The 21561-nt window shown below is 35.8% G+C and overlaps 1 protein-coding gene across 4 annotated transcripts in view; it reads left to right on the top strand.

The window, feature by feature from the left end:
* Positions 1-3555: 3555 nt before the first annotated feature.
* Positions 3556-21561, top strand: part of LOC113043575 (dual specificity protein phosphatase 8-like) — a 45121-nt gene continuing 27115 nt past the window's right edge. The window contains exons 1-2 of one of the 4 annotated variants that reach the window (XM_026203043.1): positions 3556-3781; positions 15354-15710. In XM_026203043.1, the coding sequence (XP_026058828.1) occupies positions 15480-15710 (231 nt within the window). In that variant the 5' untranslated portion in view covers positions 3556-3781; positions 15354-15479. Of the gene's footprint in view, positions 3908-9167; positions 9273-15353; positions 15711-21561 lie in introns of those variants that run through there. The other 3 variants (XM_026203044.1, XM_026203045.1, XM_026203046.1) reach the window with 3 other exon arrangements.

Raw genomic sequence — 21561 nt, 5'->3', positions numbered from 1 at the left:
AGTAATGAACATAAACAGAAAAATACTGGATCTGTGCATTCAGTCTTAAAGTGACAGCAGCCTAATAAACATTTCATTTCATGTTCATTTAAAATGATAGTTCACCCAAAAATGAAAATACTGCCACCATTTACTCAGCTTCAACCTGTTTGAAGCTATTTATTCTGTTCAACACAATAAGAAGACATTTTTTTAAAGGTTGGTCACCAAACAGATGACGGTAGCCATTTTACTTCCTTCCATACAATGGAATTCAGTGGCTACTGTGAATTGTGTGGTTAAAAAAGCAAAAGAAGAAACTTTAATCAATTTCTGTATAGTAAGTCATTCTTTGTAGTGCACTAAATTGTTAATGTCAGCCTTTTTTCTGTTATGTTTATCCAACATTTTGAAATTTTCTTCTTCTTCTTCTTTTAAATTGTATTACTGACTGTTTCAACTCACTGTTGTTTGTCAACAGGATCTGGCTCAGTTGGGTTTTTTATGAACGTACCGAGAGGGGCCCCCAGAAGTATAGGACTAGCACCAAATAAAGACGTAGTATAATTGTGACCATACACTGTGTGGAAAGTGTATTTCGTTTATAAATGCAACAACACTTTCTATGTGAGCATCCCCAAAGTTAAACAATCACCACTAATAATAATCCATTAACCACAAGAATGGATTCAGTGTGGTACATATTCAAGAGAAAGAGAATAACCTGGCTTTTGTAAAGAGAAGAACATTCTTGCTTTATTCCCTTTGTTTTAGGTGTTATTTCAATCTTTAACGGCCATCTTTATTGGTAGATATGTGCAAACAATCTTCTGAAACGGGGACGTGTAGATATGTTTTGATTGAATTCTTTAAATGCTTCAGCTCCGGTGTAGGAATGCGAGAAGGATCAGTTCCTGAAGGCCGCTGAATATCGGCCTTTCTTTAGATCATTAACTATATATTTACTTAGTTTTCTCTGCCTGAATACCACTGTCAGTGTCCTTGTGAGAAAAGTCAGGTTATTGAGAGCGTTTACACATTTTTGACAAATGCCAACTGCCCGACTGATTCCCACACAACTTTCCACCATTTTTAATAAGAGTCAGTCATATATTCTACTTGGTTTATTCATTATTGCTTGGTTAATTCATTATAGCCTACAGTATTACTTTCCCGAGCATACAATGCTTCTCTCTTACAACAGTGAAACACAGTAACCTTGACCTGCAGGGGACAGTGTATTTTGCATGATATGCAACTTAATGCAATACAATACTTGCTTCCATTTTTATCTACAGTTGTTCTATTTATAATGTACACTACACGTCACGTACACTGCTGTTAAAAAGTGTTCGATTGGTGGAATTTTTTACCGTTTATGTCTCTTCTGCTCACCAAGGTTGCATTTATTTGATCCAAAATACAGCAAAAAGAGTAATATAGGAAAAGATTATTTCAATTTAAAATATCAGTTTTCATTAGAAAAACTGGACACAACTGTCTCCAACACTGATGATAATCAGAAATGTTTCTTGAGCAGCAAATCAGTATTTTAGAATGATTTCTGAAGATCATGTGACACTGAAGACTGGAGTTATCATGCTGAAAATCCAGCTTTGAGTCACACACACACACACACACACACACACACACACACACACACACAAAAACTTTTAAATTATATTCACATAGAGAACACTTATTTTAAATTGTAAAACAAAACAAAACAAAACAAAAAAAAAAAAAAAAAAAAAAAAAATATATATATATATATATATATATATATATATATATATATATATATATATAAAATTAACTGTTTTTACTGTGCCTTGGTGAGCAGAAATTATTATTATTATTATTTTAATATTTAAAAAACCTTACCAATCTAAAACTTTTGTACGGTAGGGAATATATATATTTTGCTCCTTAATAGATGTCTTTAAGATTTTATTATTTTGCTCTTGTTTCATACCCATCTTACATGAAAATCCATGCCCACAATATTAATTATTAAATGTTAAACAATGACATTTTAGTTTAACATTTTAGCAAATAATACATTAAGAAAATGTAAAGATTTTAAACTGTTTTAATATTTATTGTGCAGACATACAGTAAGCTTGATATATTATATGGACCATTTCCAATTAAGCTGTTAGTCAAATTATGTAAATCAAAACACATTAAAAATGTGAAAGTAACATTTTAAAGTGTGCTTAGGAAACACAAAAACATGTGAAATGAGCTATGAGTCATTTCATTTTATGGAAATAAATAAATAAGGTAAAATCTATTTTCCTTTCTAAAGACTGCTCAGAAATCAATCATTTTATACTTCTCTTTAGGTTTATACATCATTGCATTCATGGTGGGTAGAAAACATGTACAGTTTTTTTCAAAATTGTCTTTCTGTCCATCGAAAGAAAAGAAAAGAAAAGAAAGAAAGTGCAACACTTTCTTTAAAAGACGGGTATTTGATGGAAACAACATTGTGGTGGAGAAATGAAATATTATGTAATGAAATATTCAGCAGAAAGTGAATGAGATCCCCCGCTGGATGGCACTGGCAGAGCTTCCCTGTCACTGCTCTGTCTCCACCAGCAGAGAACGCTCGTGTTCATATGACAGCGAATACTATTTGAACAATACAATAAACATGTCTATAAAATGCTTGCCAATTTGACTATTGAATCCGACTAATATAAAAAACAACAAAAAATCTTAATTTGTTCATTATATATAGGTCTAGTATTAAAAGAAAAAGAAAAACCTCATGCTGCGTCCCAACGTGCCTACTGTTTTGGTGGAAAAAAAGTACACACTTTTGAGTGTGTACTAGAAGAGTAGGCAAGCGTTGGGACATAATCGCGTCTTTAACGCTCGCATAATTACACGCATCCTGTCACTGTAAACGTGTCAATCATCTTCTCACAGTTAACATCCTCCACACTTCATTTCATTTAACTACCTACCGACCTGGAGAGAAATTAAGTAGCACGTTAATCTTACAGTCTTGTTTTTTTTTTTTTTTTTTATAGAGAACTCTGCTCATATTTTTATTGTTATTTGTACATAATTATGCATTTCAGTGTGTTATGGCCAAACGGATGTTTTCACATTGTTGTTGTCGATGAAATATCCTAACAAAGATAAGATTAACTATATTATTAGCAGGTTAAATGTTGATTATAAGTAACTCAAACCAATTTATCCATACCTCTCTACTCAACAGTCGCTAGCGCGCATCCGCCATGTTTGTAGTTTTTAACGCTTTTTTAATTCGTGTTTGTAGTTCTGACCGTTGTGCGCAATATTTAGTGTGCACGGATCCACACTTCAAAAATCGACCTGAAATAGTAGACCATCCGGGGACGTCTGGCATACCCTTTTCAACATACTATGCTTCGAGACACTATTATTCTAATCTCACATACTATTTAGGATGGATAGTATGAACACTGGGACGCAGGGTGAGTGTCCCTTTAATCTGCGGATTAGCGCGCTGACGTCAGAAAACCCACGCGCTCTTATTGGCTGGCGGTGACGTCAGCTGCATTTTTTCCCCTCCAGGACCATGACCTCATCCTTAGTTCATTTATAGTGCCCAAGCGCACCTTCTGTTTTCCCGACTGCCCAGTATCTACTGTCGCGCATCTGGCCGCTTGCTGGCGGGACTGAGGAGGTTTGGGTGGTTCTGTTCGCACGTGACCGCAGACCCAGGATTAGCACACACTAGTGACAATGGCTTCCCGTCGGAGCGCAGCTGAGACAGAGACACTCGGGACCGGGGCAAACGGAGGTGAGCGCGGCGCTGAAAGGGGCGGACTGATATTTGAGAACGTGCTTATGGCTTCATTTGACGCGAGGCGAAGAGCGCCTGTGGTTTTGGGATGGACGCAGTGTTACTGAAGAGTGTCTCGTCTGTGTGAGTGAGCGCAACATCTTTACACTGACTGACTGGGGAATAGTGGATCATCAATCGCTCGTGATTTATAGTGTGCTCGTGCGTTATAATTACAGGGTTACTGTCACACCATTCAGTGTGTCTCTTCTGATGTGAGTGAGGCTTGTGCTGAATGTCTTCTGTACACTGCAGCATGCACACACACAGATAATGAGTATGGGGGCTTTGTTATTATAGTCCAGCATTAGGTTTATATAGTGAATGTGATGAACATGATGTCCGTGTAATAATGTCGTATTTATTCATTTTTGTTTTTTTAGAAGCGCTATTACATGAAACAGCAATAACATCAATAACACTTATATTGATAACAATATATTGTCATTCATTACTCTCTCTTTATTTATTTATGCACGTGATATTGTTTATTTTGATAATCAGTTATATGTTGATCAATAATATGTTGCTATTAGTGGTATGAGTAATAATATAACCTTTTGATATTAATATAAATAAAGAAATAACAATAGTAAACATACTTTTACATTTGTATTAATAGTAAGAAAATCGATATTGACATTATAATCTAGAAAATATACAATAACCTATATACCATATGTTATTATATATTTTGATCACTAATTATTGACAGTAAAAATAATATGTTGTTGTACTTATTGTTATTAGTACTAATGTATCTTCAAATGATTATAATCAATATTAACATTTAAGTGTTTAAAATATATTGTAGTGTATAAAGTAATTGTTATATATCTTCTAATAAGTAATTAATATATATATATATATATATATATGTATATGTATGTATGTATGTATGTATGTATATATGTTAATTATGAATAATAGATAAATGGACTGCATTTTAATCTATACGTTCTGTAGTATATAAATTAGCATTGTTATTTCATATATAGTTTCATGATGATAGATCATCACTCTTACAGTAGTAGTGGATCACTCTTACACTAGTAGTGTGCATTAAGTGCATCACTCTTACAGTAGTTGTGTATCACTCTTACAGTAGTAATGTGCATTAGTGCATCACTCTTACAGTAGTAGTGTGCATTAGTGCATCACTCTTACAGTAGTAGTGCATCACTCTTACAGTAGTAGTGTGAATTAGTGCATCACTCTTACAGTAGTAGTGTGCATCATTCTTACAGTAGTAGTGTGCATTAGTGCATCACTCTTACAGTAGTAGTGTGCATTAGTGCATCACTCTTACAGTTGTAGTGCATCACTCTTACAGTAGTAGTGTGCATCATTCTTACAGTAGTAGTGCATCACTCTTACAGTAGTAGTGTGCATTAGTGCATCACTCTTACAGTAGTAGTGGATCACTATTACACTAGTAGTGTGCATTAGTGCATCATTCTTACAGTAGTAGTGCATCACTCTTACAGTAGTAGTGCATCACTCTTACAGTAGTAGTGTGCATTAGTGCATCACTCTTACAGTAGTAGTGTGCATCACTCTTACAGTAGTAGTGGATCACTCTTACACTAGTAGTGTGCATTAGTGCATCACTCTTACAGTAGTAATGTGCATCACTCTTACAGTAGTAGTGCATCACTCTTACAGTAGTAGTGCATCACTCTTACAGTAGTAGTGTGCATCATTCTTACAGTAGTAGTGCATCACTCTTACAGTAGTAGTGTGCATCATTCTTACAGTAGTAGTGCATCACTCTTACAGTAGTAGTGTGCATTAGTGCATCAATCTTACAGTAGTAGTGTGCATCATTCTTACAGTAGTAGTGCATCACTCTTACAGTAGTAGTGTGCATCATTCTTACAGTAGTAGTGCATCACTCTTACAGTAGTAGTGTGCATCATTCTTACAGTAGTAGTGCATCACTCTTACAGTAGTAGTGTGCATTAGTGCATCACTCTTACAGTAGTAGTGTGCATCATTCTTACAGTAGTAGTGCATCACTCTTACAGTAGTAGTGTGCATCATTCTTACAGTAGTAGTGCATCACTCTTACAGTAGTAGTGTGCATCATTCTTACAGTAGTAGTGCATCACTCTTACAGTAGTAGTGTGCATTAGTGCATCACTCTTACAGTAGTAGTGTGCATCATTCTTACAGTAGTAGTGCATCACTCTTACAGTAGTAGTGTGCATTAGTGCATCACTCTTACAGTAGTAGTGTGCATCACTCTTACAGTAGTAGTGGATCACTCTTACACTAGTAGTGTGCATTAGTGCATCACTCTTACAGTAGTAGTGCATCACTCTTACAGTAGTAGTGTGCATCACTCTTACAGTAGTAGTGGATCACTCTTACACTAGTAGTGTGCATTAGTGCATCACTCTTACAGTAGTAATGTGCATCACTCATACAGTAGTAGTGCATCACTCTTACAGTAGTAGTGTGCATCATTCTTACAGTAGTAGTGCATCACTCTTACAGTAGTAGTGTGCATTAGTGCATCAATCTTACAGTAGTAGTGTGCATCATTCTTACAGTAGTAGTGCATCACTCTTACAGTAGTAGTGTGCATCATTCTTACAGTAGTAGTGCATCACTCTTACAGTAGTAGTGTGCATCATTCTTACAGTAGTAGTGCATCACTCTTACAGTAGTAGTGTGCATTAGTGCATCACTCTTACAGTAGTAGTGTGCATCATTCTTACAGTAGTAGTGCATCACTCTTATAGTAGTAGTGTGCATCATTTTTACAGTAGTAGTGTGCATCACTCTTACATTTGTAGTGGATCACTCTTACACTAGTAGTGTGCATTAGTGCATCACTCTTACAGTAGTTGTGCATCACTCTTACAGTAGTAGTGCATCACTTTTACAGTAGTAGTGTATCATTCTTACAGTAGTAGTGTGCATCACTCTAACAGTAGTAGTGTGCATCACTCTTACAGTAGTAGTAGTGCATTACTGTACAGACCCCTGCAGAGCTGTGCCAGTGCTGAGAATTACACTGGATGGAGAACAAGAGGGTTTGAGAGAGCAAGCCTGACCTTATGAGATCTTATAATGGCTATGATTTATGTGAGCGCACATGATTATAGATTGTCTCAGAGAGAAAACTTGGTATATTTTGATATATACTGATTTGGAATGTGATCTATTTTTTGTGATTTAAAACTAAACTAAACCTTCTTGCGCCATAATGTAAAACAAAGATCAGCCCATGTTTAACAAATCCAGATCATCACAACAGATGATATCACTGTGACAATGATTAACAAATGCATGCAGGCTCAGACAGAACAATGCTCCGCATCAGCGTGTGTATGGCACAGAGTCCAAATAAGTGATGTCATCCATACAGTTAATGAATAACCCGGATTAAGACATTTTGCTTTCCTTTTTCCTCCATTCAGCAATGTTTGTCCGCAGCTGTTCAGGTGCAGTCTGTCATTTTAAAACAATCGCTGTCACTTTAAACCGAGACATGCTTTGCTTTCTTTGGCTGTCATGGACAAAGGATTTTAGACCCATACACAACAAGAATGATAACTATAACAATAACTATATTAGTGTCCAAGTCAACACACCAATGGGCGTTAACGTTCTGTTTAATGTAAGTAAATGCTGCAGTTTTGTCGTCTACCAATTTAAATGCTCGAACTCTGAAGTCTGTTGGATTCTGATTGGTTGTCAGTGTTTTTTTAATTTTTATCATCTGGAAAGAAATCGCTCTGAAAGCAATTCCAACATTATTCTTGTCAATGTCGTCAATGTTTTAGTTGTGTTGTCAATCATCCTTACTGTCATAGATCTAGCGGGGTGTTTACATGACACCGTTTTCAACAAAAAATGGGAAACTTTTTATGTATTTTGGGAGATCATTTGCATGAACACAGCATTTTCGGGGCCTAAAATTTCAAACTTTTGGAAACGGTGCGTATGTGTAGGCGTGAAGTGTTTTTTACAAAGTGACGTTGCCAACTACTGAACGAATCTGTCAAATGAAGGACTAAATTTGCCGTCATTTGCCGCTACCTACTGGTTTGGTTTCATATTTAAAACTATTTTTGCATTTTTCCCAACATTTCTTATTTGTAGGTTTAAAAATATATATAAAACATCTTTGCTTAGATTCGTTGTGCATTCGAAATTTTGCAATGCAGATGCATTTATGGCACCTCAGCTTCACCAAATAAGTAAATGCATCTAATGTCACTTCAGATGCAGTAGTTTCTTATGATTCTAATTGAATTAACTGAAACAATGTAAGAATTAGATGTTAAAGATGACACATTTAATAAGTTTAGTGGAAAAATGACAATTTACGAAATAGTGGGAAATAACACCTGTTTTGTTATATGCATAGACTGTATAAAAACATGGACGTAGTGTCCGTGACGTCACCTGCAGAGTCCTGAAGAGCATTTTTGAAGCTCAAAGTGGGCGAAGCTGGCCGTCACCATCTTGGCAGCGAGTAACCGCGAGTCACTCCCGGATAATTGGAAAAAAGGGAAAGAGGCGGGACGACAGTGTCAGCAGCGGCAATCCACCTGTCACTCAAGTGGCCACACCCTTAATTATGGAGAAATTTAAGGCTTAATCTAATGTAAACGGATGAATTATAAAAATAAAAAATGTTTTGAACCAGGCTGTAAACGTTTTTTTTTTTTTCTGCTTTAAAGTTGGGCTTCTGAGGGATCCAGATTGAGGCAATTGTAATGTTTTTTATTAGCTAATTCTCATTTCTTGCAATAAATGTTAACATATAGATAGATAGATAGATAGATAGATAGATAGAAGGATATTAGTATATATCAGTTTATATCAATTTCAGTTAACGTTTATTGCAACGTTTACTGTTTAGTGTTTCTCACTTTTTTTGCGGATGTGAGGCGACCTCTCTTCTCCTCTCCTCATGCCCAGTCAACTTTTCCTCCTTTTCCGTTTTACATTCAGTTGCCATGGCAACACTCCGTCCGTCTCCACATCAGCACTTTTCACCACTGTTTATGCCGGTGCTTTCGAGGAAGTACAGTTTCCATATAGATGCATGGATGCAATGCTGATGCAACCGAAATAAAACATGCCACACCTCGTCGTCTCAGAATATGCACGAAAGGTGTGAATACTAAATAATAGTGCATAATAATGCTGGTCGCGAGAGAATGCACACCTTCTCTTGATGTCAAACTGCAGTGCACACCCCCCCCCCCCCACACACAACTAGAGTTGTCAAGCAGAAGGAACGCCATTAGACTCATGCAGCGTCAGCCTTGTTATGCTCTGACGTGCCTCCACTTCACCATCTCATCCTGCGGCCTGCAGGGGGGCTTTTGTCGTGTAGTCGACTGGCCGATTGCAGGAGAGGGGTTTCTTTTCTCCAAGGTGTGGCTGAACATCCTTCCCGTGGAGCGAATAGAGAGCGTGAAGGATGGTAAGGAGGTCGGGGTCTCTGGTGGCTTGTTGGAATCCTGCATGTGTTTGCGTTCTGGTGAGATGCAGGTAATGGTTTCTTATGGTGACTGGGAATGCGATCAAAACAAAGGCGTCCATGTTGGGATGCTGCTGGTCGCTTGAGGCTGGTGCTCTGGCAGCGTCGCTCGTACCGCGCTGGGTTTGTTTATGTGGACATGACATAAAAACGAGCTGATTCATTATTGAACTGAGGAATGATTATTTGACTTGCAGTGGTTTGGAGAGCAGTGACTGTGAGTCTCCTGTGTAATGGAGATTGCTGGTGTGCGTTTGTTTATGTTCTCAAACGTGCTGCTGAAATGCTTGTTTTTCTTGTTTTATATTGCATAAGTGCTTGATGGAGAATGTGTGAGTATTTATGTATGTGTAGATGTGTGTTTGGTGTGTGCAGATTTCTGCATGGCGCTGCAGATATCTCAGCGTTGCAGCATCACCCTCCCTCAATGCAGCAGCAGAGGGAATGAGAGATAGATGCAAAGAGAAAGTGTGAAAGTTTGAAACAGTCAAGGTTATTATTCTAAACAAAAACTATTGTTTAGATCTTTTTTTTTAAGCAAAATAGAAGCAAAGACTAAAACTGTAAATGTTTGCAAAAAAAAAAAAAATTAATGTATAAAAATTTTGTCATTTTTCTTTTTGTTTGTTTATTTGTATTTTGTCTTTTGTTTGTCATTTTGTTATTGTTTAGTAAAATAAATAATATTTGCAAGAAACATTTTTTGTTTTTCTTCATATTTCTATGATAGTGTTTTTTTTTTTTTTTTAAGTAAAATAAATACAAAAACATTTGCAATTTAACAAAACCAAAAATTTAGCTAAAATTGTTCATTTAATATTTTTCTTCATAGATTTTATTTTTGTTGAGTAAAGCAAAAACCACACAACGTTTTTTTTTATAAAATAAAAATATTTGCAAAAGAGTGAAAAAATAAATATAAAAATGAAAAAATAAAAATGTGTCTTGTGCATTAAAATACAATTGAAAATACAGGAAAAGTGGATTAAAGTTTTCATGTTTTTTTCTTCATAGTTTCTTGGCATTATTTTTAAGTATTATTAGTAGTAGTAGTAGTAGTATTAGTGTTCCTGTAGCTCAATTGGTAGAGCATTGCTCAAGGTTGGGGGTTTGATTCCCCGGGAACACATGAAGGATGTTCACAAAGAAATAAACAATTAAGAAATAAATGTGCACTATAGAACAAACAAAAACTCGATCATTTTTTATTTGTTTATTCATTACTATTATTAATGTATTTTTATTTTTACTCCATATTGAATGGACTTATTTAATTAATCGTCCACTTTTTAATATTATTGTATTGTGTATTTTGTCAAAAAGAACGAAGGTGATAAGTTCTAATAAAAAAAAACTATAAAACTAATACAAAAAAAAAATTAAGATAGAGAACGTTTTTGACCCATTAAAACTACTTTAAACTATCATGATAATTTAAATTAAAAATACAAAATAAAACAAAATTAAAGCTAGTTACGTGTCCAAATCTTTGATTACAGTCTGGCACTTGGCAGTTAGAGAAGAGCTTATCTTGATCACCCGCTTAACCTAACTAGCTCTGTTAGCGAGAAAGCTTTTTTTTTTTTTTTTTTTTTTTTTTTGAAGTATTAGAAGAGGAAACACGTTAAATGAAAGTCTTCCACCAAAGGCATCAATTCTAAACCAACAGACTTTGTCATAGAGTGACATGTTTGTCCATTTGGAGGAGAAGGCTCCCTTTTTCCACTTTCACTTTTGGTGTGGTTACCCTTACCCTTTAGTAAGAGAGAGGAGGAGGGACTGTTTTTTAATGACTAGAATGGTGGAGAGCAGACTTTGGAGGACTACAACTCACACAAACAATTTTGTGTGAGAATATTTGATATTACGTTGCACTTTGATCATCTACTATAATATATTTAAGTTTTCACTTAGAAAACCATGGTTCTGTCTGAATAAAATCATATGCCTGTTTTTCTGTGGAACACAAAAGACAAATTTGGACACCATTGATTTTTATTAGCTATGTTTCCGTCCACCTATTTTAATGTGCATTTTGGATTATCGCATACAAAAACGCTGGATGGAATTGCATAAATTAAAAAATAAGCATCAAAAAACTTTTGCGCACAACTGAGTAAGAGAAGCTTTTTATCCGATAAGAAAAAATGAGCTTAAACTATGATGGAAACACATTTACAGAATAAATTCCATGATGCGCTCTGAAAAAGTAATGTGACTTTGCGCTATGAGATGAGATAAACTGACTAACCAGCGGACCGATCTCGTTCACAGCATCTATATTTTGTTTTGTTCATGTCGTCAAAGTATTTCTGTATAATTTCTGTCTTACATTACGGTATCCACCTCTAAAGGCAATGACCGTATTAATTGTGTTACGTCTGCTCTCTCTGAAGCGCAAGTAATTTATTATAAATGAAAATGATTATATTCAGTGGATCCTCCTAGTTTTCTTAGAGATATTTAGTTCCAGTTTGTCAGGAATTGACGTTTTTGTCCTCTTTGAGTCGTTGGATGGAAATGGTGCTTTATTCGCAAATGTTTTATGCGATATTTAATTTTTGCACATAAATTAAATTCACACATTTGGATGGAAACATTGATAATGAAACATTCTTGAAAATATCTTCTTTTGTGTTCCAAAGAAGAAGTCCATACAAAAAGTTAAATAATGGAAAATAAAGAACAGAATCTGAATTTGTGAGTAAACGTTTCATTATAGGTAAAGTGTTCTTTACCTGTAGTTTACTCAGTTTTTCTGCAAGAAAATTATGTTTGAAAGCTTTCTCTTTATAAGATTGTATGATTATTTGATCTCTCTGCAGTGCAATTGAATATTTCCCTCATGCTTGAGTCGATTGGCTCCTGGTTTAGTCTTTTGCTCTTCATAATGTAATGGAGTGAGCGGTGTAGAGATTCATTGAAGTGTTCAGAAGGTCACTGCATACTCAAGACATCGCCCCACTCATCCAGTCATAAACAATCGCTCGCCCTCCTTCACACATGCCTTCCTCCAACACAGATGCACGTACACGGAGTATATAAAGCTGCGTTCAGTCTGCCAAGTGGAATATTTAGACTAAATGTGCTTCTGCAGTAATGAGATTATTGAAAAGACTATATGTGATCCTTGCAGCCGAGGCTATAAATGGCACATTCTTTCCAGTCTTGTTACATAATCTGTATGGCTTCAGTTTCCTAACGTCACATCCTGTCTGGCTGTAATATAAAACAGTATATGAAATGTTTCTGATGCAGATTTGCTGAGCTTTGCATTCATAAAATAGATAACCATTAAATAAATATGAACCTAGACTGAAAAATGTTGGTGTAGAGACTATATTCACTCAGAAATTGCTTGTAAATTTGACAAACATTGAAATGGCAAGAAACGTTGAATTAAACGTGAAATTTTGAAACTGACAGTATTTTCTTGTAAAATAGTCTAAAAATCATTGTTTTACCGTGTACAGGTTTATTATTGCATCAATAGTTTGTTGGTTATTTACAGTGGTGATCAGATTTACACACATTACAATATTTAGCTACATGAAACTATGATAACTCGTCAATTTATTAATGACCACTTAATTATTTTGCTAAGAATGTAATGGAAATGTTACATTTTAAATATCCATTTAGTAATAGCTATTTTAAACCATATAGTAAATTCTACATTTTATGTTTGTATCTCATGTGATTATTTTCCTATTTTATTCAGAACTTTTATATTCACAAACTAAAACACAAGATAATTACAGAAGAATTTTATGCAATAATAATTGTGATTATGTAAATGTATCTAAAATAAACAGCATTTAAAAACATAGTAATTAAAAGCATTTAAATCTATAATGATTTTACAGTCAACTTTATCTCAAACATTAAACTGAAGGATTTTATGTAGTTGTTATTGTATTATGCTTTTATTTAATTTTTTTGTCGTGAATAAAGCCTTTGGTGCTTATACAACATTAAAAAGGGTAAATAAACAGTAGTTGTGCCATGGTCTGATAATTCTTAAATATATTTTATAAAATTTTTCTAGATTTTAATTATATCCTGAAAATTTATATATTGAAATCTTTAAGACTTTTAACAGAAACAACGCCGACTCTTTTTATTGGTAGAAAAATCAAGTGTTTAACTAATGCAAACTTCAAAAATATTACATGGGTTTTTAAGTAACTGTTATTTATTATTTATTATTTTCATGAAAACAGACACACACACACACACACACACACACACACACACAAACACTCTATTAAACATTAAACATATCAGTTTTAAGTAAATCTATCTTTGTATATTAGCATTTGGGGTCTATATTTGAAATTGACCGTTCGTTTAATTGTTTGAACCGGTAAGAGTAGCTGTCATGATCACTGACGATATATAAGAGGAGGCACTCGATTAATTTATTGAAGGTTTTGGTGTGACAGCAGATGCTGCTCGGGCTGCATACTCCCTAACGCCTGTTTCATTCGTGTCTTTTAGGCCAGAAACACATGCAAATGCAGATGTGAATGCTTGGCCAGTGAATTGCAAGTTCTTTGTGCCCTGTACAACACTTAACGTGTATTTTTGCATTACTGTGGTGTTAAAAAAAGCTTAATACTCAAGGAATTGGAAAAAGTTAGCTTCAAATGTTTGTGCCATGAATTCAGATTGCTAGCTCTACACATGTCATTTAATTAAATGAACTTGCTAAGCAAGCTTCTCATCCCACTGTTAATCAGCAATGACAGTAGTTGGTCTGAAAGATAAAAATTGACTTTACATTAAAAGAAGGCGTTCACATTAGTTTACAATAATGAATGTTATCAGCGTAGTGCAAACTTTATGAATTGAGGTCTGACAGACTTCAGAATATAATAGGGACACACGGTCAGTGTCAAATTTTACTGTCCTAAAGAAATGCAAAGAAAATCATTTGAAAGAGCAGAGGTTAAAGAACAGTACATGTATTTGTAAACATGTTTACTTCATATTGTTCAGAAAAAAATTATACAGTAGCACCTTATAATACAGTCCTATTTGTTAAAATTAGTTAATAAAAGCTAAGAATGACACATACTTAAACATTTATTAATATCGGTTAATATTAATTTTAACATTTATTAATACATAATTAAAAATAATATTTGCATCTTCGTATTATTTAATGGACATGAGCTAACATGAACTAATGTTACGATTAATAAACACAAAATAATTGCTAGTTAATATTAGTTAATACATTAACTAATAGATCATTACTGTAAAGTGTTATCAACTTTAATACCATTTACAAGAAAAGTTAAAATTTAACGACTAAAATGTCATGTTGTGTAACTGTAAGGTAAAATGTAGTAAAATTTTTCTTACAACATTATCAATCTATTATTTTCAAAAAAATAAAAATTACTTCTACAATCATGTATTAATGGATCAATATCATTACGTTTTTGGGGAGTCACACCACATGACATTTTACAACCAACTAACCTTCATTAAACATAAAAAAGGTGAAATTATCTGATATTTTAAGCAAATTATTGACTTTTACACTGACATAATTTACTATTTTATTTAAAAAGAAAATTTTGGTTGTACCACATGACATTGATTGATTGGGCGAACAAAATATAATTAAATATTAATTAGCAAAGTAATTTCATTAAAATATATTTGCATTGTCAAATTAGTCATTTACCCAACAATAAATGATATTGGGTTATCATAGCTAGAAGAATTTCGTTTCATGTAGTTCTGTAGAGTGTTTCGATTTCGAATCCAAAGATGTTTATGATAGTTTTTAGTTTTTTACATAAACTCATCAGTCTTTGCTCTAACAATTACTGATTGCACATATGCCAAAAATAAAACAAATATTAAATAAGTAGGAAGATACTTAGTTTTTCCTTACAAGAAACAATAAATAAGGAACTACATCACAAAAATAATGTCCGTTTATGACTGTTGATGTTGAAGTGCTGTCTAAAATAAAAAATGTAAACTGTTGACTTTTTGTTTTTCCAGACACCATGTGCACCTTGATGTCTCTTTGTGACCCGCGTCAGTGATTTTATCATCACTGATCCACCGCCTCTGCATTGGTTGTCGTTGTGCGCAACCCTTGTCCAGAGAGGAGTTCTGGGTACCTCCATGGCGGGGGAGAAGGGGCGTCGCAGCGCCATGGATATCAAGCGGCTAGCGGGCCTTCTGCAGCGTGGAGCCGGACGATTGCTGGTCATCGACAGTCGGACTTTCTCGGAGTACAACGCCTCGCATGTGCATGGCGCTGTCAACATCTGCTGCTCCAAACTGGTCAAGAGGAGGCTTCAGCAGGACAAGGTGTCAGTTACCGAGCTCCTCCAGCCCAACGGAAAGGTCAAGGTATCAATTGTGTGTTTGAGAGAGTGTGTGGCTAGTTCATGTAAGCGAGAAATTGGGGAACTATCGGTGGCCTTAGAAAGGAGGTTGATGTCTGAACGCGGACAGCTGTGAGCCTTTAAAGGGTTCAGTTTACAATGCTAATAGTTTTGTGTGGACTTCACAACCATGTCAGTGCACAGTATTATAGTGAACTTGTGAACACCCATTAAAGAGACACTGTTTTGGCACCAATGTGCAACATACAGTCAAATTCATGTGCACATATAGTATTTGACACTTCCGCATCTAAAATGAGTTTTTAATTATGTGTAGTAGTCAGTCTGATGTTGAAGAAAATGTTTGAGAAGGTCAGATTAAGTCAAGGGTCTCTTGCTAGCAGCTAGCATTTCTAAATTTGGAGGACCACTATAGATTTATTGGTTATCAGAGGCTAAGAAATTGGAGACTTGAGTTTTCCATGACTTCTGCATCGAATATGACATCATTTTTCCAACCCGCCTGGCATGCCAAGTCTTTATATTTTTAGGCACTCTGTGAAACTGACAGAACTCTTAGGGGGAAATCCAACCACCGACAGATGTCATGTAAAAGTCCCTGCCACAGCTGATGAGGTCATTGTCAAAAACTGATCTGCCTTTATTGCGCACCTCGCTTTCTGACAAAAAACAAATCGCACCACATTGTAGTATGATTTTTTTAATTCACCACTAATGAAAACTGAAAGCCAACAATGCAAAGAGTTGGTGTCATTCTTGTGATTTTTTTTTTTTGTAATTAAAATAAATTGGCTAGCAATTTGTAAGATGTTACCTGTTGTTGAGTTTGCAAGTAATGGACTTAAATTTAAATGTATGTATTTAGCAGATGCTTTTATCCAAAGCGACTTACATTGCATTCAAGCTAACAATTTTCTCCTAACGTGTTACCTGGGATTCGAACCCCCAACCTTGCTCTTGCTAAGCAATGCTGCTGTACCACTTGAGCTACAGGAACATGTTATTAAACTAATTAAACTATTTAGCACCTCTTGATATTTTGGAGTGAAGTGCCATTGTTAACTGAGAAGCTGCGCAAATCCACGTTCATTTTCAGCGTTTATTTGCACATCTTCTCAGTTAACAACGGCTCTGTGTAGTAACCGGCTTTATTGACGAGATGCGCATTATGGCCGATTGTGATCGGAGCACCCCTAATTTTGGGTTAATACAAGGTTTCAAATTGATGTTTATATTTCATTTATATATGAATGCAATATTTTGTGCACGGAACATAGGTAAATTTTCGTATTTCCAAACGAACATATTAAGTGGTGGAAGTCTCCGCTTTCAGCGCAAATCCCGACCTGCAGCTGATTCTAAGGCCGGTGACACACTGGCTGCGCGGTGTGAGCGTGGCATTTCTGCTGCATGTCAGTTGCGTGATGGCTGCCTCGCGTTTTCTGTGTCTTTACACACCAGAATCGTGCCTGACGTGGCGCTGGCGCACTGCTGCTGCTGTAGGTGACATAGAGGGAGGCCGCCGACAGACCAGGATCTTGTCTTCACGACAACAATATCCATACTTTATGTTGAGCATAAATATAAAGCCTACTGATAATGGACACCGTCAACAATATTGACGGCAAAATAGACTATGCTTGACAGGTGCAATATTCCAGTGTGTCACCTGCTTAAGGTTTTCAGAAGGCATCACGCGAGTGTGAACATCACTACAACTAGGAAAAACAGCATTGTAATTCAAACGCAGCTCCCATCGGCATTTAAACAGACCTTTGCTCTTAATTCCGATCAGTCCAACGCAATAACGAAAACTGAGCAGGTCTAACAACTGAAACTGTTGATGCTGCAACTTTACACTTTGGAAAAGCTATATATTTTAAATATGAGCAGGCCTACAAGCTGGGATTGGTATTTATGGATTTTATATTTTAGTAAAAAGTATTTAAAAAAAAGTGTAAACAAATTGTTAAAACAAAAAATATATAATATATATAAACAGTAATATGGTGCTTGCCCTAAGCATGTCAGCCCTTGGCCTTTATGTGCTATTTGTTTCCCAAAAAAAGGGCACTTGATTCGGATCTGCTAGCCAAAACCAGATCCATCTGAATTTAACAGAGTGGCAGTGTTTTCTTGGGTCACTCTTTCGCTGCCTTCCCTATTTCTTTCCATAGCTGAGCCTAGAGGCTGTGTGGCTTTTATTATCTCCCTCAGTAAAGAGGATAATGCTCGTGATTAATGCAAGTCCTGGATAAAGCTGGAGCTATCTGGGTGTAAGTGGGGGGAGGTGGGATGGGGCGAATTCTGGAAACTCTTTGTTATTGGATGAGCATGACATCATAATCTTTAGTGTGGCCACTGGCAGAACGCTAGCAGAGCACGTGCAAATCGTCTACACGACTAGTGCAAGATCCAGACAAAACCCTACCCCTTTCACCCCCCACTGCTTTGGACAGCTGCCATTGCCAGAAGTTGTAGCATCAATGTGTTAGCTGAAAGTAACGACATCACCACAACCAAAGGCCACCAGTGTGGTCCATTGTGAGTGTGAATAAAGGGAGGAAGTGAAAGAGGGTATTAATGGATGAGCAGCACACATCCACACTGAGATAATGCCGAGGTCCCCCATGGCTCTGTGTTCGGCCCATTTCAGATTACATCAGCGGAAGGCACCATATGCACCGATTGCCTGGCCTGCATTGTAAATGGGTCAGTGTTAAGTGCAGTAGATAGAGTGCAATGGTACAGGAGCAGGACTTCCTCTGCAGCCACGAACAGTCTTATGGTAATCTGTGCTGCTGAATGTTCCTTTGAGCTGGTACTGACAGATGGCTATGAGATCGCCCAGAGCGAAGACAGCCGAATAGGCAGATCTTAAGGATGTACGGACTGAACAAAGACAGAAAGCTTATTCTCCAGGCCGTTATCTCGTCCTCTTTGTAGAACATCACCTTTTATTTCAAAAATTTTACATTTTGCATGTAGAAATGAATAGGGTTGAATATTCTATCAAGAAAACATCAGTGGTCCTTGTGCGTGCAAAACCCCTTGACATAATAAAAGGGTGATGCAATGTGGTTGCTAGTGTTGTCTGTGGGAGTTGCTAGCTTGTGGGTAGTGACTAAATCAAATGAGCCTACACTTAAGTCTGTGATATTTTGATGCCATTTGTTGGCATGGATTCCTTTTTCAATTTAAGTCTTTGGGATTTTTATAATCAAACTCTTTCCTGTTTTATTTACAAATTGCTTAATGCAGGCAGCATCATGGAAAAAAAGAAGCAAAATTATAGAAATCCAAAAAAAATTTATATATTGCATTACGATATGATTATATATTGCATGATCTGATAGTTATTAGTGATATTATTGAATAAGAAGATTAATTAGAATTTGATAATGATGCTAACGTTGCAACATTGATATTGATAATAATAGATATTAATTATTGTTTGGAAAAAAAAATAATTTTCATCTACTAACCCTAACTTGAGCAGCAACAGACTAAAAAGCTGTAAGTAGCTTCCCATCCTGTAACTTTCTACATGTTTTGATGTGAAAAATGACTCCTACGTTGTTGACTATGTCCTGATGTGTCTACTGAACGTGTGAAGGGACAGAGGACATACTTGTCAACAAGTTAAATTAGCTATAACAAACGAGGCAGACGAGAAGTGAATGGCACTGGTCAAATGGTCTCAGGATATAAGTGGCCACACAGGCCCGACAGGTGACACAAATAGAAACCGAACGTGCCATTTTTTAATCCTGCTGATGTCACAGCATGTAAACGATCTGAATGTTTCGGGTGACCTTGGGACCATCGTGTGGCTCTTGGAAAATGTAGCTATTTGACACGCTCGTCTTTGCGGGTGACAACTAACTATTACTGAACCTCTCTATGGCTTGGTTTAGTAATAAGAGGGTACCTAATTACAACCCCATAGCATTTGCTGACAGGATTTTTGAGGTGTCTTTGGCTGTGTTCAGAATAGCATATTACCGTACTATTTTTAATATTTCTTCAGTATGTAATATGTACTGTATGCTATTCACATTGTGTTCATTTCTGTATGCATGAAACGCATGATTAATCTACAACGATGTTATAGTTATATTTTATTTCAACTGTGTTTGTTCCAATAGATATACTATTTGTGTGAAAGAGGACATTTACATTTATGCATTTAGCAGATGCTTTTATCCAAGCGACTTACAATGCATTCAGGCTAACATTTTTTACCTAACATGTGTTCCCTGGGAATCGAACCCACAACCTTGCGCTGCTAACACAATGCTCTACCACTTGAGCCACAGGAACAAATACATATGTACAGTACATTATTTATTATCTGAAATAATTAACAAATATTATACTGTATACAGGCCGTTATATATTTCTTGCCTGAAATAATTATTGCATAAAACCGATATACAGTACATTGTGTATTGTTTAAAAAAATCTATAAAATACATATTATACATTATAAATTACAAAATATATATTATGGTCTAAAATAATTGTTAAATATATTACGTTATTTGTATTGTTTAAAAATAACTCAAATAAATGTTATACAATATATATCTGTCTAAAATATTTAAACAAAATAGATATTATACTTAGATATCATAGATATTATACTTCTTACAGTATACTATATATTTATTGTCTAAAATTAATAAATAAAATAATCGGTATTATACATTGTACAGTACATGTATATTGTTTAAAAATAACTGAAATAAATATTTTACATCATACAGTACATTACATATTTATTGTCTAAAAAAAATTAAAAAAATAATAGATAATAAGTCATACATTACATAAGCCATTATATATTTTATATATTCACCACACTGCAGTGGATATCCCACAATGCAGTGCCTTTAAGATGATCTTCCGTTTGTAGTGTAATTAATGAGCTGTAAAATCTTTAACACTAAATTTAAAAGAAAGAAAGGGGAAAGCATTTTAAAATTTCAAAGAAAGCCACAGTTGGCCAGGACTTTTTGTTAAAAACCAGCTGTGTCCTAGGTGTGTGTGCCCTACAGGGGACCCAGGCTTCAGCAGGCCTTCACGAGAGCCCATAATCCTCAGGTGGTGATGTCACCGTCTAGATTTAGCCTTCATCCCATTAAGGCGGAACACCTTGTACAGAAGGGGAGGGGCCTGTGAGAGACAGACAGGGCCCCTGTCAATCAGCAGCCTCAGTTTAATAGCTTACCTAACAGCTAAGCTTCACTTGCGTAATCGCTCAAAGTACATGACGAGCGATAGGTGTAAACCTTCTCCAGGCCCTTTAAAACCAGGACTGGGGTGCTATTATCTAACTTTCACAGTCAGTGGAGTTGGGCTGGCAGGAAAACACGGTAATCTTCCACCGCCGCCCACTTTCGGCAGGTGACATCACCTTTTAGGCACAATGCCAAGCTGGTGTAACACACACAGACTTTCGGTTTCTCACACGTATATCTTCTCGCCTTCTTTCTTACTTGTAGATCCACCCTGCATTTGCAAGGCTGCGAGGTGCTGTTTCTGAAAGATATGATCAATATAATATGTTGTGAAGACATTACTTGGATGAAAGGAAATATGATAACATCATACTGGAGATACAATTGACTGAAGTCCATTGAAACCAGGTCAGTGCTGTTTAGAGTAAAGGCCAGGTTAAGTAAGATCTGACCTTCTATCTAAAGATTAATGTGTAAGGGTTAGCAGTTTTAATAATCATTCTAATTCTGTGCAGATAGGGACGTTCACACCGCACAACTGTGATTATAACAAAACACATCAGTCCAGAAAAGGAGAAATATCATCATAATCACCCAATAATTTAATACTGT

Source organism: Carassius auratus, chromosome 25, assembly GCF_003368295.1.
Source record: "Carassius auratus strain Wakin chromosome 25, ASM336829v1, whole genome shotgun sequence".
NCBI lineage: Eukaryota > Metazoa > Chordata > Actinopteri > Cypriniformes > Cyprinidae > Carassius > Carassius auratus.
The sequence above is the reverse complement of the archived record's forward strand: the minus strand, read 5'-3'. Positions and strand labels throughout refer to the sequence as shown.